Source organism: Mesoplodon bidens, assembly GCF_964165515.1.
Source record: "Mesoplodon bidens genome assembly, chromosome: 8".
Classification (NCBI taxonomy): domain Eukaryota; kingdom Metazoa; phylum Chordata; class Mammalia; order Artiodactyla; family Ziphiidae; genus Mesoplodon; species Mesoplodon bidens.
The window spans coordinates 109,753,496-109,773,617 of NC_138165.1; the positions used below are offsets into that span (position 1 = coordinate 109,753,496).

The following is a 20,122-nucleotide window of genomic DNA, read 5'->3' on the forward strand; positions in this document are numbered from 1 at the left end:
TTTACATTTGGTAGTGTATATATGTCCATGCCACTCTCTCACTTCATCCCAGTTTACCCTTCCCCTGCCCCATGTCCTCAAGTCCATTCTCTACATCTGCGTCTTTATTCCTGCCCTGCCACTAGGTTCATCAGTACCGTTTTTTTAGATTCCATATATATGCGTTAGCATATAGTATTTGTTTTTTCTCTTTCTGACTTACTTCAATCTGTATGACAGTTTCTAGGTCCATCCACATCTCTGCAAATGACACAATTTCGTTCCTTTTCTGGCTGAGTAATATTCCATTGTATATATGTGGCACATCTTCTTTAACCATTCATCTGTCGATGGACACTTAGGTTGTGAAGCATGTCCTTGAGTGTAACTTTCAGACTGGATATGGTCAGCCATAAATATTCTAAGTACTTAAACTTCTAAAATGTCCTCATTTGGCCCTTCCCACTTTAATGGCAGTTTAGTAGCTACCCTGGAGGATACTTCTTCTAATGGGCAGAGCTGCCAGCGACTAGCTTGTTGGAAATTTGATGATTATTCCTTTGTAGGTAAGCTATTCTGCTCTTATGATGCTTTACACTTAGTCTTTTCAAAGTTTATCAAAATGAATCTAGGTGTGAGCATTTCTTCATTCATCACATTCTTCATTTAGTGGGTCCTTTCAATATAAATAATTATGTCTTCTCCTCTGTAAATTTTCCTTCTATTATTTCTTTTTCTCCATTTTTCTCCCTGCCACAAATATTACATAAATGGCAGGGCACCAGATTGATCTGACCTTTTCTCTTATATTTTCCATCTCTCCTTTACTTGCATGCACTATGTTACAGAAGATTTCTCTATCTTTACCTTTCACAATTAATTTGGCTTTCAGTTATGTCCATTTATTATTTGGATTTATTTAGAATTTTATTTAAACAATTTTATTGTTTTGCTTTTTTGAGCATGCTCTTATCTTCCCAAAATTCCTTCTTATTTTATATTTGCTCCTTTCTTGATTTTAGTAGTCACTTTGTTCAGGGAAATTATTTTAGATGCAACACATCTTCAAATATACCAGTGAGTTATTTTTTCCAAGTTCACGTTTTTCCTCAAAATTCTGAAAAGCAGTAAAAAAAATATGGATTCTCAGTTCCATCCTGGGCGTGAGGAAGAAGCAAGAAACTAGTAGTTTGGGAAAGTCTTCAAGTGATTCTGATAATATCCAGGTTTGAGGAAAAACTAACTGCTCTAGAAAAAGGTCTGGTAACCTATAGCACATGAGTCAAACTTGGCCCAATGCTTATTTTTGTAAATAAAGTTTTATTGGAATGCAGCCATGCCCACTCATTTACATGCTGTCTATGGTGGCTTACACACTACAACGGCCACACTGAATAGTTGGGACAAGAACCAAATGGCCTGCAAAGCCTAAAATGATGATGATAAAGAAAAAGAAGAGGGACTGTTTCCTTAATTTCTCTTTCTGATCTTTCATTGTTAGTGTATAGGAATGCAAGAGATTTCTGTGCATTAATTTTGTATCCTGCAACTTTAACAAATTCATTGATTAGCTCTAGTAGTTTCCTGGTGGCATCTTTAGGATTATCTTTGTATAGTATCATGTCATCTGCAAACAGTGACAGTTTTACTTCTTCTTTTCCAAGTATTCCTTTTATTTCTTCTTCTTCTCTGATTGCCATGGCTAGGACTTCCAAAACTATGTTAAATAATAGTGATGAGAGTGGACATCCTTGTCTTATTCCTGACCTTAGAGGAAATGCTTTCAGATTTTCACCATTGAGAATGATGTTTGCTGTGAGTCTGTCATATATGGCCTTTATTATGTTGACGTAGGTTCCCTCTATGCCCACTTTCTGGAGAGTTTTTTATCATAAATGGGTGCTGAATTTTGTCAAAAGCTTTTTCTGCATCTGTTGAGATGATCATATGGTTTTTATTCTTCAATTTATTAATATGGTGTATCACATTGATTGATGTGCATATATTGAAGAATCCTTGCATCCCTGGGATAAATCCCACTTGATCATGGTGTATGATCCTTTTAATGTGTTGTTGGATTCTGTTTGCTAGTATTTTGTTGAGGAATTTTGCATCTATATTCATCAGTGATATTGGTCTGTAATTTTCTTTTTTTGTAGTATCTTTGTCTGGTTTTGGTATCAGGGTGATGGTGGCCTTGTAGAATGAGTTTGGCACTGTTCCTTCCTCTGCAATTTTTTGGAAGAGTTTGAGAAGGATGGGTGTTAGCTCTTCTCTAAATGTTTGATAGAATTCACCTGTGAAGCCATCTGGTCCTGGGCTTTTGTTTGCTGGAAGATTTTTAATCACAGTCTCAATTTCAGTGCTTGTGATTGGTCTGTTTATATTTCTATTTCTTCCTAGTTCAGTCTCAGAAGGTTATGCTTTTCTAAGAATTTGTCCATTTCTTCCAGGTTGCCCATTTTATTGGCATATAGTTGCTTGTAGTAATCTCTCATGATCCTTTGTATTTCTGCAGTGTCAGTTGTTACTTCTTTTTCATTTCTAATTCTACTGATTTGAGTCTTCTCCCTTTTTTTTCTTTCTTTGTTTCTATTTATTTCTGCTCTGATCTTTATGATTTCTTTTCTTCTACTAACTTTGGGTTTTGTTTGTTCTTCTTTCTCTAGTTCCTGTAGGTGTAAGGTTAGATTGTTTATTTGAGATTTTTCCTGTTTCTTGAAGTAGGATTGTATTGCTATAAACTTCCCTCTTAGAACTGCTTTTGCTGCATCCCATAGGTTTTGTATTGTCGTGTTTTTGTTGTCATTTGTCTCTAGGTATTTTTGATTTCCTCTTTGATTTCTTCAGTGATCTCTTGGTTATTTAGTAATGTATTGTTTAGCCTCCATGTGTTTGTGTTTTTTACATTTTTTCCCCTGTAATTTATTTCTACTCTCATAGTATTGTGTTGGAAAAGATGCTAGATACAATTTCAATTTCCTAAGGCTTGATTTATGACCTATGGTCACTAATCTATGACAAAGGAGGCAAGGATATACAATGGAGAAAACACAGTCTCTTCAACAAGTGGTGCTGGGAAAATTGGACAGCTGCATGTAAAAGAATGAAATTAGAACACTCCCTACACCATAAACTGGACAGCTACATGTAAAAGAATGAAATTGGACCACTTCCAAACAGCATACACAAAAATACACTCAAAACGGATTAAAGACCTAAATGTAAGATGAGACACTATAAAACTCTTAGAGGAAAACATAGGAAGAACACTCTTTGACATGATTCACAGCAAGATCTTTTTTGACCCACCTCCTAAAGTAATGGAAATAAAAACAAAAATATACAAATGGGACCTAATGAAACGTAAAAGCTTTTGCACAGCAAAGGAAACTATAAACAAGACAAAAAGACAACCCTCAGAATGGGAGAAAATATTTGCAAACGAATCAATGGCCAAAGGATTAATCTCCAAAATATATAAACAGCTCATGCAGCTCAATATTAAAAAAACAAACAACCCACCCAATCAAAAAATGGGTAGAAGACCTAAATAGACTTTTCTCCAAAGAAGACACACAGATGGCCAACAGGCACATGAAAAGCTGCTCAACATCACTAATTATTAGAGAAATGCAAATCAAAACTGCAATGAGGTAACACGTCACACCGATTAGAATGGGCATCATCAGAAAATCTACAAACAACAAATGCTGGAGAGGGTGTAAAGAAAAGGGAACCCTCTTGCACTGTTGGTGGGAATGTGACCATTGTTTTGGTTTGTGACTTCTCTACTTGAATCCACAATTGAGATGCTGTCAGAATACAGCATCCACTTAATGACATAAAGCCAGGTGAAAAAAAATGAAAAGAAAATCACACATATAATACTTGATAAAAATATGTATTAGAATGTGTAACAAACTAAGCAAATTGTCTAAGTTTAGTATAATGAGAACGTGAGACTGTACAACTCTGGATATGGAAAAACCCCTAAAACGACTTTGAAAGTGGATCTAGAATGAGAATTACAGAATCATTTTAAAGAACAATGTTAAGAGCCAGTGATCTAAATTGACTCAAGATGTAAGTGCTCAAAGCCATGACTTTATATTATCTACTTTGTGTCAAAATAAAGAGATAAGAATTCCCTTTATTTAATCATTTAAAGAAGTATCCAATTCTCATATTTTTCACATTCCTAGTGTTATGAAATAGAAGTTTATAATTCACACAGAGATTTTTATCTGATCTCTCCAATGACTACCCTGAAGTCCACTGTTTTCGTGAAGATGTTCAAATGCATCTCTGCTACAAATGACCCAAATTTCTTTGTCTCTGATGAGCGTGTAAAATTGTCTTGAAGTCTCGCTTTAATGTTATGATTTTTTTATCAGTGAATCATATGAAATCCCCCCCACTACATTGTTCTTATAGTAAATCATAACATATTTTTTTCATAGATTCACATATACAAACTATATTTTAGCTGGGCCTTTTCCCCTTTGAATCCCTAAAAGTGAATTAATGAGTAGGCAACTCTGGTGTCCTGGCAAAGCTCTACACACAGTGTGCAGCCAACTTCATAACACGTCCATGGTCTACGAGTGAAACAGACGTCCCCCAGCGCTCATCAGATCTTTTGTAATTGGCACGGCACTGTCCCACACCTTCTTTCTCTACATTTCTTTCTGATGTTACATCCATCTTTTGAGACAGAAATAAGGACCTGATTATCCCATTGAACAGATGGGGACTGAGGTCCATCACTTAATGACTCTCCCAAGCCATCCTATGAGAATGAAGAAGCTGGCAATAAGGTTTCTGGATTCCTCCGGGTCTGTGTTTCTCCTATTACACCACGCTGGGCTGTTAATATGTGTGTATTCATGCGTGTTGCTTGAGATAGACTTTCTCTGACAAAAATACATTTGGGGTCATTTGTAGCTTCTTTCGCTAGTTGCTTTTGAATTTAAAGGTTATAATATATTTAGATTCTTATGTTAATGAGTAGCTTTTCCTTTGGGCTACAATATCTTTTTCCTGTTTAGCAACTTTGGTCATATGGCATTCAAATTTGTTAACTCACCGCATAAACAGCAACTCATTGAAAAATAAATTACGAATATTAAAGGGAAATAGAGAACACAATAATATACTATATATGGAAATACATCAGCTGTAGAATAATGCATCTTAATGAAGGCTTCCCATGTGAATAAACCATTATATTTACAAGCTTTCCACAGTTAATGACCCAGAACTGGTTAACGAAACCTAAGTTTATAGCAAGGTCCTCCGTCAGCAAAAATATACATATTAATAATTGATGTTGCTGTAAAAATAGGACATAAGATGATGACTCCTGGGTTTGTGGAGAAATAGGACTCTATGGTCCATTAACTTAAAATGCTTATCTAATGTTTGATGGGCTTTGCCTTTAAAAATCCTTGGTCAAATTAGTAAGATAAAATGGACATTTGTCCAAATGACAATCTGTTCAATTTATCAGTCACAAATCCCCTTGCAAATAAGTGATTTAATGCTGGCAACTTCCTGGAGGAGCTCATGGTCTTGGGGGTACTGTAGTCACTTAAGGTGAGGATGGAGCAGTGAGGGGAAGGGAGAGGGTCTATTCCAACAAATGACCACTGTGGTCAGCGCAGAGATTAATCAGCTCCACGCAGCCCCCGGTCGGTCATCATTAGGGAGCACTCAGAGCTGCCCCATCAGCCCATGGGCTTGCACCGTGTGCTTCCTGCGCTAGTTTTACACGTGGAATGCCTCATGCTGTGGAGTAAACTGCTCTTCGGTTGGTCCATTTTAAGATCGTGTGCGTGCATGTGCGTGGACGTTCCCTAGTTTATAAAAATAAGCTCTTTTGTTTCACCATTTCATTTCACAGTAATATATCTATACTTGTACATCTGTGTTTATATAAACACATCTACTCAGAAAGAAGAACCCAGCAAGAAGAAGTGGAAAAAAAGTTGTGGGGAGAGTCAGGGCCGATGTTTTTCTTTTCTTTTTTTTTTTTTAATTTTTAACAATTTATTTATTTATTTACTTAATTTTTGGCTGCATTGGGTCTTCATTGCTGCAGGCGGGCTTCCTCTAGTTGCGGTGAGCGGGGGCTATTCTTCATTGAGGTGCGTGGGCTTCTCATTGCGGTGGCTTCTCTTGTTGTGGGGCATGGGCTCTAGGCATGTGGGCTTCAGTAGTTGCATCATGTGGGCTCAGTAGTTGTGGCTCGCCGGCTCTAGAGTGCAGGCTCAGTAGTTGTGGTGCACGGGCTTAGTTGTTCCATGGCATGTGGGATCTTCCCGGACCAGGGCTCGAACCCGTGTCCCCTGCATTGGCAGGAGGATTCTTAACCTCTGCACCACCAGGGAAGCCCGCTGATGGTTTCCTTTTGCCCTCTGCTCATACTACAGTTATGGTAAATCTTTATTTTAGGATGCCACAACTTCAAGTGGGTGCAAAACAATTAAAAATAGAGCAATTTCTAGCCCGTTAAATCTACTTTCTGGAAACTTGTAGTAGTTTTAAGATTTGCTTAATTAAGAGCTGGAATAGAACCGTATAGTTGAGCCTGTAATTGATTAGTGGTTGGAGCTAAATTTGCTACTTTTGTGTCCTACATTCTTTAAAAATGTTTTAAAATAAACACTTCCATGGCACTTAAAGTTTGCGAGACACTATTTTAACTGGTTTACAAATATTAACTAATTTATTCCTCATAATAACTAGCCTAATGTATGAGTACCATTACTATCTTCATTTTATATATGCAGAAACTGAGGCACAGAGAGGTCAAAGAACTTGTCCAGGGTCACACAGCCAGGAAGTGGCAGACTGGAGCTTTGACCCGAAGCATGTACCTCCAAAATCTCTGCTCTTACCCTGTATGCTTTCTTGTATCTCTGCACTGATAGTTTTCTTCTGGCTTAAAATCGTTTGTCTGAAAATGGTTTTTTATGGGTACTATAGATCATACTTTTCAAGGATATACATTTGTAATTTTAATGGATATTGCTGAGCTGCCTTGCAAAGAGGATGCAGGATTGCTTTACTCTTCCCCCCAACAGTGTATGACAGAGCCTTTTTCCCCACACCTTGCCAACATTGTGACCTTAACCATTTTGACCTTGGCCAACTTAAATAGATTAAAAATGACAATTTAATAAGCATTTTTAAATCATGAGTGATGTGAGCATTTAAACCCACGATTATAAGCCATTTCAAAAAATAACAGTGAACACTTACCTAGTGCTCACAGGGTGCAGTGTGTCAGACACTATTTTAAGTGCTTTACAGATACCAATTTCTTTAATACTTAACACACATCTTTGCCTAGGAGCTAGCACTATCTCCATTTTGCATATGTGGAAATCGAGGCACCAGGAAGCCAAGACACCACCCCAGTTCACCCAGCGAGTAAATAGTGGAACCAGAATCTGAACCCAGGCAGTCTGGCTCCAGAGTTCCCGGCCTTAACCATTCTACTACGCTGCAGTAAAGGACTTTGTAATGGGCCCTAATCTGAGATAAATAAGGGCAAATATCCTGCCCTAGAGTAGGGATAAAAGAATCCTGGGATCAGGTGACTAAAGGAAGAGAATTGTTTTGCTCATTGAGTTTCTGACCACCTGGGAACCCAGGGCAAGAATAAAGCAGAATAAGAATAACAATAAACACTTCCCAGAAATAAACCCACACACACATGGTCAGTTAATCTACGACAAAGGAGGCACAAACATACAATGGAGAAAAGACAGTCTCTTCAACAAATGGTGGTGGGAAAACTGGACAGCTACATGCAAAAAAGTGAAACTGGACCCCATCTCACACCACATACAAGAATAAATTAGGGACTTCCCTGGTGGCGCAGTGGTTAAGAATCTGCCTGCCAGTGCAGGGGACGTGGGTTCGATCCCTGGTCCAGGAAGATCCCACATGCCGCAGAGCAACTAAACCCGTGTGCCACAACTACTGAAGCCTGTGCACCTAGAGCCCATACTCCACGACAAGAGAAGCCACCGCAGTGAGAAGCCCACGCACTGCAATGAAGAGTAGCCCCCGCTCGCCGCAACTAGGGAAAGCCCACATGCAGCAACAAAGAACCAACACAGCCAAAAAGATAAAAAAATTTAAAAAAAACAGTTTAAAAAAAGAGAATAAATTAAAAATGTATTAAAGACTTTAATGTAAGGCCTGAAACCATAAAACTCCTAGAAGAAAACATAAGGCAGTAAACTCTTTGACATCAATCTGAATATTATTTTGGACTTCTCTCTGCAGGCAAGGGCAACAAAAGCAAAAATAAACAAATGGGACTACTGCTTTTGCACAGCAAAGGAAACTATCAACAGAACTAAAAGGCCACCTATTGAAGGGGAGAAAATACTTGCAAATTATGTATCTGATAAAGGGTTAATATTCAAAATATATAAAGAACTTACACAACTTAATGTCAAAAAACAAGCAGCCCAATTAAAAAATGAGCAGATGACATAAACAGGCCTTTTTCCAAAGAAGACATACAGACAGCCAACAGAGACACATGAAAAGATACTCAACATCACTAATCGTCAGGGAAATGAAAATCAAAACCACAATGAGATGTCACCTCACACTTGTCAGACTGGCGATTATCAAAAAGCCAAAAAAAATAACAAGTGTTGGTGAGGATATGGAGAAAAGGGAACCCTTTTACGCTGCTGGAATGTAAATTGGTGCAGCCACTATAGAAAACAGTGTGTAGATTCCTCAAAAAATTAAAATAGAACTACCATACAATCCAGCAATCCCACTTCTGGGTATTTATCTGAAGAAAACAAAAACTCTCGAAAAGATACATGTTCACTGAAGCATTATTTATGATAGCTGACATATGGAAGCAACCTAAGTGTCCATCCATAGATGAATGAATAAAGAAGATGACTAAATGAATATATATATATATATATAACACACACACACACACACAGAGGAATATTATTCAGCCATAAAAAAGAATGAAATCTTGCCATTTGTGGCAACATGGATGGGCCTGGAGGGTATTATGCTAAGTGAAATAAGTCAGACGGAGAAACACAAACACCATCTGATTTCACTTATATGTGGAATCTAAAAATCAATACACATGGACATCAAACCGAAACCGAAACAGACTCATTGTTACAGAGAACAAAGTGGTTGCCAGAGGGGAGAGGGGGACTGGGCAGGGTGGGGGGAGGGATGCCAGGAGAAGTAGGTGAAAGGGATTAAGAGAAACAAACTTCCAGTTATAAAATAAATAAGTCACAGGAGTGAAACGCACAGCATAGGGGAACTAGTCAATAATATTGTAATAACTTTGTGGGGTGACCATTTCAAAATGTACATAAACGTCAAATCACTATGATATATACCTGAAACTAATATGATCCTGCATGACAATTATACCTCAATAAAAAATACTTACAATCAAACTAAAGGTTCCCAGTGAACTAGACTGTAAGATCTCATCTAACAGAAAAGAAAATGGTGAGTTTTCTTTTTTTCCCAAAGCATCTTGAGGTGGACTTTTGAATCACAAAAATTATTCAGGGTGTCCTCCCCGGGCTCTGATTCCCTTGCTCAACCTAAGAGCCTTCCATGCATGCCTGTATCAGGATCACTGCTTCTCCTGGTTTGCAAACATTTTCCTGGTGCAACACACACAGTGTACGTGGTGGGCAGTACCCGCTGCCCTGGGGATCTCCGAATTCTCCCTCTGCAGCTGGGTAAGCCTCGGACCCTGCTGGGCTGTTCCAATGGCACTGCTTTTCCAGATCGTACTTTTAATAGACTAATTTCAGTTCATAAATCTGAGTGAGACAGGCTGGGACCTGGGACCCTTTGCTGCAGTGCTTGCACTTGGACAAATGTCTCCTCCAGCAACAAAAAGCAAAGAAACTATAAGGGACTAAAAATAACTGCGTGCATGCACAGTTGGGGCGAATCATGAACAACCAGATACATAAAGACCAAAAACCCAACTGCCACTTCTGAGGAGCCGGGAGCAAAAGCAGGGTGTCGGGAGCAAAAGCAGGGTACTGCACATGCCCCCAGCACACCACCACCAAAGGGGTTGGCAAAACACCTAAGCTACACCTCCAGCCCAACCCCTGGACACACCCCTACCCTCACCTCCTACAAGGAACCAGCTCGCCTGCACTCAGGGAGTGAACAAGGGCTGCAGCAGGGGCCCCAATAACGCCTAGCCTGAATTTCTTTGGGCCTCTTATCAATTTCTATTGATTAAGGAGGCTAAGAATCCTGGTCGGTAACACGAGCGGCAAATAACAAGGGCCAAGTTACTTTATATTTTGAAACCAGTGGCATGCATGTGTTAGGCAACAACGTATTTTGAAATATTTTGTTTTGTTACATAGAAAGGTTATGATGTATCGTGATAGTTTTCCTTTGTACAAAATCATTCAGTTATCGGGACAATGTAATGTAATTTTCCAAGACGATGAACATCAGCCACCATTCCTTGAAGGCAACCCGCCGAAGCTCTAGGCCGGGTCCGGAAGCCCTTCTAACAGCTCTGTGAAATAGGTAGCACTATCCTGCTCTTACAGAAGGAGAAACTGAGGCTCAGGGGGAGGGTGAGTGAGTGGCTCAACGTGTCCCCACCCCCGACCCACGTGGTAGAGGGGCCACCCCAGACACCTGCCTCTCCATCCACCTGGCAGGCCAACCCTTCAAAGGCCGAGGGGAGACGCACACTCATTTCTAAGAGGCTGCCGTCCCCAGACACTTAGGGAAACAGCTTTTTTTTTTGTTGTATTTAAAAAGTAAAATACAACTAAAAGAAAGCAAAACAAAACCCCATAAATCATGGCAAATCTGTTTTTCAATACATTTATTTCTAGAAACAACCAAAGGTCATTTGGAGCCAAATATAATGAATAATGCACAGGACCAAGCTGGATGCCATGGTTTGGGGCTGAAATCAAAGTGTGATCGTAAAGACCGTTTCATTTTGATCCTTCGCTCATTTTGGCTTTGACAGCAGTTCCCAAAGGGAAGCCCCTGAGGGCCCCGGACCAAGGGGAGCCTCAGGAGGGAGCCACCTTTCGGGAGCATTCATTGGGTGCCCGAGCTCCTACCTGGGGTTATTTGTTCATAAGAAATGAGTCTAATTTATTGATCGAAAAATAATCTATAAAGTAGCTTGTTTCATGTTAGAATTTGAAAGTGAGCAGGGTGTTATGGTGTTTTGAGGATTTAGCGGATGCATTTCAAAGTGACAGTTCTTCGTGTTTAATAAGTGTCCCCTAGTGTTCTTTATTATAATGCAAACATTGATAGCTTCAGGGTAACATAAAATACACCATGGTCATAGCTGTAGGACACGTTATTTCAAAGGGACCCACGGAATGAAATGTATTACATTCATTAAGTGTCCTCCTTCATCCACTCCATTGGCTCTGCCAATTAAAATAACTGCACATGAAGTTTTAGAGTGCTATTTATTTTCCTCTGTAGATTTTAGAATATAAATATTTAAAATGGCAATATCAAAAAATAATTTATATGACAATGGTAAAGGCAACATTTAGTCAGGAACTGAGAACATAGCTATGTCGTTTGCTCTAATTCTCATTTCAGTTACTAAATACTCACCCCTGGAAATAGGCCAAGCCTCCCACAAAGATACAAATACTGTTTTGATCAGAGAAGTCAATGGTTTATACACTGATATGAGGTAACAAAGTAAAATAATGGAAAAATGAAATTTTAAAATGAGTAGACACTATCTCAATTAGTGATATAGTGGAAAATGTATTTAATTGAAAACATTCCCAGGATTTGGGGTAATGGATTTTTATGGTTATCAGCCAGCAAACAGAAGATACCATTCTTTTAAAAACTGAATGCATATATTTCACAATGGTGTAAAATTTCATAGAACACGTAATACCAAGAGGAGACATGCTTGGAAAAAAAGCAAACTGGAGAAAGTTGCATTTAATACAAAACAGACAAGCTGTCCTCTTTACTATCCAAACTCTGTACTGCTGAAAAATTAAAGCAGACTTCCTTTATTTGAGCTGAGCATATACAAATGACAAAGTAAAACAGAAAAATTACAGTAAAAAACATGTTCCTCTATCTTTATGTGGTATCAATGTAAGCCATTAAAACTTTAGGTTAAAAAAATAGCATTGGGCCATTCCCTAAGTTTCTGGCCTGTTATGCATCATATTCAGTAAATGTCAGCTGAATTAAATTAAATGGAAGTGGTTGAGTCAAACTGCTGCTTACATAAAATGTCATGTTAAACTTAGATGATCTTAGATTGAATCTTCTGACCGCAAGTTTAATTTTTAAAGTAGAAAATTGGAGATAACCATTGTTTTTATCATTTCACCTCATATTTCTGTGTCTCTAATGGGTAGAACAGAGAAACAATTTTGTATCATAAACTGTCCACCTATGTATATACACCAAACAATCTGGAGATCTGAATAGAAAAAACTGATAATATTCTATGGCTGTTTGCTTTTATTTTTAAATGTGTGCCTTTTTTTTTCCAGTTAATGCAGTAAAATTTAAACAATTTGGAAAATACAACTAAAACAAAAAACTTCCAAAGTTCCGACATGAAAAAAGGAACACGATATAAACTTTCTTTCCTTTGTATGTGCATGTATGTGTGTATATATTTAGTTGAAATCCTATTATATGTACAATTCTAAATCCTGTATTTTCACTCTGAGAGTTTTCACATCAAAAATGAGTCATAAACATAATTTTTAATGGTGGTCTATCACTACTTTAAGGTAGGTCCACCATAAATCATTTAACTCCATCCCTACTCTAGAACACTAGGATTGTGTATTTCCAATTTTTCATTATTAAAAACAACACTATAGGAAATGTCTATGCACATAAACCTTTATTTCTGATGATTTCCTTAAGCTAGAACTAGACCTTGGGGGGAAGGATATATTTTAATGATTGTGTTGCCTCTTTCAGAAAAGCTGAATCAATTTAACTCACCGTGTATGAGAATAAGCATCTCATCACACTCTTGTCAATAATTATAACTTGATCTTACATTTAGGTCTTTAATCCATTTTGAGTTTATGTTTGTGTATGGTGTTAGGGAGTGTTCTAATTTCATGCTTTTTCATGTAGCTGCCCAGTTTTCCCAGCACCACTTATTGAAGAGACTGTCTTTTCTCCATTGTATATTCTTGCCTCCTTTGTCATAGATTAATTGAACCAAGGTGTGTGGGTTTATTTCTGGGCTTTCTATACTGTTCCATTGATCTATGTGTCTGTTTTTGTGTGAGGACCATATTGTTTTGATTACTGTAGCTTTGTAGTATAGTCTGAAGTCAGGGGGTCTGATTCCTCCAGCTCCGTTTCTCTTTCTCAAGATTGCTTTGGCTCTTCGAGGTCTTTTGTGTTTCCATATAAATTCAAAAAATTTTTGTTCTAGTTCTGTGAAAAATGCCATTGGTAATTTGATAGAGATTACACTGAATCCATAGATTGCCTTGGGTAGTGTGGTTATTTTAACAATATTGATTTTTCCAATATAACTTGTAAAAACTTTTTCCCCCCAGTAAGACAGATACAAATCACCTTCTATCGTCAGTTCTAACATACGTATTTTTCATGGTTTAACATATCTGAAATGTTAAATATACAGGGATGGCTGTATATTACAATCAGGGATGTGTTTTGGTTTATTTGCCCATTTTCTTTCATTTTCAATCATGATGTATCTTATAATGAATAACATCTTAGATTCAACGAAATACAGTATCTCATTTAATTTTTAACTTGTATTTTTTGGCCATTAGTGAATAGTGATGATTCCTATAGAACCATTTCGATATACATTTCCATGGTCAGTGAACTAAAAACAATTTTTAAATTGTGGTGAAAACCACATAACATAAAATTTATCATCTTAGCCATTTGTAAGTATACCATTCAGTAGTGTTGAGTATATTCACATTGTTGTACAACAGATCTGGAGACCTTTTTTTTTTTTTGCAAACTGAAACTTGATACCCATTGAACTACTCTTCATTGCCCATCCCCGAGCTCCTGGCAACCTTCTACTTCCTGTCTCTATGAGTTTGACAACTTTAGATGCCTCATAAAGATGGAATCATACAGCATGTGTCTTTTTTGTGACTGGCTTGTCTCACTTAGCATAATGTCCTCAAAGTTCATCCATGCTGTAGCATGTGTCAAGATTTCCCTCTTTTTATGGCTGAATAATATTGCACCCAGCACAGTTTTGAAATCATACAGATCCATAACAACCGACAGGGGCTCACCCACTTGATTCTCATGGCACCTCAACAACCAAGAAATAAAAGATGGGCTGGGATCCTAGGGGTTTTCAATTCCAAAAATTAATGTTGACTCATTTTTGAAACTCAAAGGTCAAAAAGAAATCAAGAATGCAGGTGGTGAAATCAGGGTATTTCTTGAATCATATATGCCACTCTGATAGGAGTCACAATGTTTTTTAAGATGATAAAACCTGGATGTCACAACTGAGGTTCCACACACAGGTGCAGTGAGCATACGCCCCTTCACCAGGGAAAGATGCTCTTCCAGGTGTCTGCACCACGGAGGTGAATCCCTTCCTCAAACAAAATAATTCCTGTTTTCCATTCTGTGCTGACAACAGAGGTGATGCACAGAGGCTGAAGTGCATGTGGAGCAGTCAGGATGTGGGGCCGGGAGAGAATATATGCTATTCTAAAACCACGTCATCTGTCGCTTAGAACCGGCCATTATAAAAGTGATGCAAGAGCAAAGAGTGAGTTCTGGGATCAACCAAAAACGTGACTATTTAAATTTTCTTTTCTGAGGTCTTAGGATTTAAAGTAAATTAGAAGATCTTATCAGTGATATTACTGTAAATAGAAAATATAGCATTTGGTCCCACATTCAGGGTATTGCTCTATAACCTTCAACACTTTTGTCTTAAAAAACATGGGGTGGACCCTATGACCTGCTGATAACCAAAAGAATAGGACAAAGGTGACGCATACCACTTCTATAATCATTTGCGTGGGATTGTAAGCAGCCCCCCAGCTCTGATGAAGCAAGTTGCCACATGGAAAGCCCACTTGGCAAGGGGCTGGGGGCTACCTCCAGCTAACAACTGGCAAAAAAACTGAGGCGTTCAGTCTGGCAGCCCATCAGGAACTGAACCCGGCCCACAACCACACAACCGTGGAAGCAGATCCTTCCCCAGTTGAGCCTCAGGATGAGACCCCATCCTCAGCCGACACCTTGACTGCAGCCTGTGAGCCTCTGGGCAGAAGACTCAGTCAAGCCCAGACTCCTGACCCACAGAAACCGAAGTCACAAACGTGTGTTGTTGCAGCTGCTAAGTTTGTGGCAGTAACTAAGTAATATACCCTTTCAACTCTGATTCAGTAATCACCATGGAGATCACCCAAAAGAAGGCAGCTGTATCAGGGCAAACCCATTCTCAGGACCACGAATACTAACATATATTAACAAAGTGTAGGGCACGGCTGATACTGGTGGGCAGCTCACAGCTTGTCCCACCTTTGGAGCAGCCCACGTATTCCAGCAGATGTGTAAACAGACAAGACCCTGCTGTCTCTGGATCACCTGGGCAGGCTTCTAGATAACACAGGCGATTCCATTCTCTTAAGTCGCCGGTCATGTAGTTTGCTTTCCTTTCTTCTCCCAAAGACTCTCTAAGGAAGACACAAGTCTTACAGATTCTACTGTCTTTAAGAAAACCAGATGCTTATTTGTCTATAAGAAAACTTACCATGCCCAGGAATATCATCTCCTCTTCTCTCTCTCTTTCTGTTCTCTTGCGCTGATGGAAACCTCGCCAAACCTAAAAATAAATAAATGGTTACTTGTTTAATACATAAAAAAATAAAGAAAACATGGTCATACTGTTTCTCCCATGTAACCTGCACATCCCAAATGATGTAATGATTATGTGGTCAAGGTTGTGCACCTGTGTGTGTTGATGGAGTATTTTCTCTTTTGTGATCACAAGCAAAATTTTTAAAGAAAGTATGAATCACAGAAGTGGCCTATACCATTGTCTACTCTCCCAGGACCCAACTGTGGACCCTGATGAGGACCTTTGTCCAGGGCCTCCCTATTGAACAAGGGGTACTAGAGGCAGTTCTGTCTACCCAGGGACAAGACAGGACCCACCCTTGTCCCTGGGAGCAACTGGAGGGTCCACTGCTGACCTAGCAACAGCCTCACACCTGTTAGGATGGCTGTTATCAAAAAGACAAGAGATAACAAGTGTCAGCGAGGATGTGGAGAAAAGGGAACCTTCCCGTACTGTTGGTGGGAATGTAACTGGGTGCACCCACTATGGAAAACAGTATGCAGGTTCCTCAAAAAATTAAAAATAGAACTACCATATGATCCATAAATGCCACTCCTGGGTGTTTATTTGAAGAAAAGGAAAACACTAATTTGAAAAGATACATGTACCCTCATGTACCTCACTGCAGTATTATTCACAATAGCCAAGATATGGAAACAACCTAAGTGTCTGTGGATGGATGAATGTATATAGAAAATGTGATGCATACATACAGTGAAGTACTATTCAGCTACAAAAAGAAGGAAATTCTGTCATTTGCGACAACGTGTATGAATTTTGTGGGCATTATGCTAAGAGAAATAAGTCACAGAGAGAAAGACAAATACTTTATGCTTTCACTTACATATGGAATCTAAAAATACCAAATGTATAGAAATAGAGAGTAGCTTCGGTGGCTGCCAGGGGCTGAGTGGATGAGGGAAATGGGTGAAGGTGGTCAAAGGACACAAACGTCCAGTTATAAAATGAATAAATTCTGGGGGTATAATGTACAGCATGGTGACTATAGTTGACAATACTGTATTTTATACTTGCAAATTGCTAAGAGAGTTGACCTCAAATGCTCTCACTACAAGAAAAAATGGCAATTATGTGAGGTGATGGATGTGTTAAGTAACCTTACTGTGGCAATCATTTTGATATACACATTTATATCAAATCACGATGTTGTACTCTTAAAGTTATACAACGTTATATGTCAAATATATCTCAATAAAGCTGGGGAGCAAAAAGAAATGGCCTATAGTTTTTGTTAGTGAGGTTCCTCTACCTGTATTTCTTCAAGAGAAACGTCTAGATTGCAGAAGTGTGGGGCTAAATCTAAGGGTGGCACTTCAGAGTTTTAACAGAAAAATTTCCACTGTAACATGGAGAAATATAACACAGTAACACCCAAGAACTGTACAACTCAAGCTTTGAACTCAGATGCTCATTTAAAACTTTATATCCCATAGAGAACAGACTACTGGTTGCCATGGGTTGGGGTGGGGAGGGATGGTTTGGGGATGAGCAGATGCAAACTATTATGTATAGAATGGATAAACAGCAAGGTCCTACTGTAGAACACAGGAAACTATATGCAATATCCTGAGATAAACCATAATGGAAAAGAATATGAAAAAGAATATATATACATGTATAACTGAATCACTTTGCTGTACAGCAGAAATTAACACATTGTAAATCAACTGTACTTCAATAAAATAAATATTAAAAAACCTTATATCCCCACAGAAACTTGAAAGAAAATAGTCTATCTGTCTCTCCCCAGCATCCCCTCCGCTCCCATTCAAACACAATTAGGGACAAGATTCCTGATCTTCTGGCTCTGCTTTATGTCCTTATACTTACTTTCTCCCCAACCTAATTCTAACTTGTGTCACGTTGCCACCTTCTGCATTTCCCCATGAGCAACCTGAGTCACAATTTGAAAAAAGATGGGGTAGAACTCGAGGGTGGTCATCTGACAAAGGGAAGGAAACTTCAAGGGCCCCTTCTGAAAGGACCACCTGTGTTCTGGTTATTAGTGGTGGTCACTGGAGCTTCTGCAAACGGCACACGCTTCTGCAAGCTCCCAGGTGTTAACCCGCTCCCCTTCTATAATTACGTCTGCGTGTAAACGTATTTTTAAAAATTCAGTGAGGACTTATATAGCAACATTCTTTCCAACAGTTATTGGTGATCTTTAAAAATATTTCAATAAAATGCCTGAGTTTCATACCTATTTATAACAAAATTTAAAAAAATATAACGAAGCTTGCTTAACAGTTTCCCCAGGGTAAGATCATCAGTCCTTCTGGAATTTAGGCCAGTCCTACTAAAGGTAGGATGTGGGAATTTTGAGTTTCAGAGCTCCCCCCGGTCCCTGGTCTGCATCTCCAGCTGTGTCAAGACACCTTGCCCCCAAGTCCAAAAGCGTCCCATTCACACCTTCTGGATACACAGTGCAGCAGTCTCCACGTCTGCTACTCTCTCACCCAGTAACCTGGCTTGCTTTGCTCTGTATTCTTGAAGATAGATTTGCTTCATGAACATGGCTCTTAGGCGCCCTTGCCGTGCCCTCTCGGCAACCTGGATTAATTTAACAGCCTCTTCTAGGGGGATAGGCTTTACAGGGTATTTCTGCAAAAACATTTAAGATAAATCAATGTTTAAACATGTTCATGACGTCAGCTGATTCCAGAAACATCACATGCTAACTTCTAACACTACCCTGCTGAGAGTCTCCAAACTGCTGATAGAGAGTATGATAGCCATTCGATATGAATCATTTTTTCCTGTGAATACGTATGTTTTGATACTATGCCACATTCGCACCATGGGCCCATACTTAAGGACCCCTTAAGCTCTCCTCTACCGTTTTGAACAAAATACTAATTAGCTCCACAAGGTTTTAGGTTGGCAGCAAATTATACGAGGAATGCCAATAAAAATGGATTGAAATAAACTTGAAATTGTTGTCACTGTTTCATTAACTTAATAGTAGAAGTGTACAAATTCAAAACATATCTACTATGAGAATTTGAAATGTGAAATATAGATGAAGTCAAATGTTGATTTTAATATCAATTACAGGATGATCTAGTGAATATGACTAATATTGGAATCACTTTAGGAGTATTTCACTTTATCGTATATTAACACATATATGTGGAATCTAGAAAAATGGTATAGATGACCTTATTGGCAAAGCAGAAATAGAGACACAGACACAGAACAAATGTATGGATACCAAGGAGGAAAAGGGGGGGTGGGAGGAATTGGGAGATTGGGATTGTCATATATACACTATTGATACTATATATAAAATAGATAACTAATGAGAACATACTGCATAGCACAGGGAACTCTACTTAATGCACTGTGGTGACCTAAATGGGAGGGAAATCCAAAAGGGAGGGGATGGATGTACATGCATGGCTGATTCATTTTGCTGTACAGTAGAGGCTAACACAACATTGTAAAGCAACTATACTCCAATAAAAATTAATTAATAAAAAACCTTTATATGGGAAATGTGTGCCAGTACCTGCACACCTGCACTTTAAAACATCTGGATGGGATGGTTACTATCAAGACTGAGCAATCAGGCTCATGCAATAGGATATTGTCTTTGGAGATCTCAAGTGGGGTGTGTTTAGGCAAGGTCCGGCGAGGCGCGGTGCTGTTTTCTGAGGAGAGGGACAACAGCAAGGCTGCTGGGGGTGTCCTGGGTCCTGCATGAGCTCAGGCGTTGTTCCCGGAAGGAGGGATAAGCTGTGGACCTGGCCTGGCTTCACCCAAGCCTCCTGCGTGGATAGAGGCAGGGAGAAGCCTTTTGAATTCAAAAAACACTCAATCATGGGCGGAGTCTTCTTCCAGGCCTCAGAGGACAGCGATGGCCACCCCATCAGGGTCCAGGGCAAGACACTGTGGGACCAGGTAGAGGTGCTCCAATTCATCCCCTGGACCAAAGTTTCCCGGGACCGTCATTTCTCTGCGCAACAGGGGGCGGTGCAGAGAAAGGGGCAAATAGGGGAGAAATGGGACATTGACTGAGGACCTACAGATGCCAGATGCTTTTCACATGCATTCTCATCCAGTTCACAGAGCAAATGCCAAGACAGGTATTACTGTGACCACTTAAGAAGACCGACGGTGGAAAAAGTAAAATAATTTATGCACGTTCCCACGGTTAGTCAGGGGTGGAGCCCACTGGAACCGAGCCGGACCACCCTCTTTCCATGAAAGCACCCA

The 20,122-nt window shown here is 39.2% G+C and overlaps 1 protein-coding gene across 2 annotated transcripts in view; it reads right to left on the bottom strand.

Moving 5' to 3' along the window:
* DRC11 (dynein regulatory complex subunit 11) overlaps positions 1-20,122 on the bottom strand; it is a 168,754-nt gene that overhangs the window by 133,816 nt on the left and 14,816 nt on the right. Inside the window, exons 4-5 of one of the 2 annotated variants that reach the window (XM_081241824.1) lie at positions 18,317-18,508; positions 15,800-15,871 (exon numbers count right to left, since the gene is read on the bottom strand). In XM_081241824.1, coding sequence (XP_081097950.1) covers positions 15,800-15,871; positions 18,317-18,508 — 264 coding nt within the window. The remainder of the gene's footprint in view (positions 1-15,799; positions 15,872-18,316; positions 18,509-20,122) is intronic. The other variant, XM_081241825.1, reaches the window with a different exon arrangement.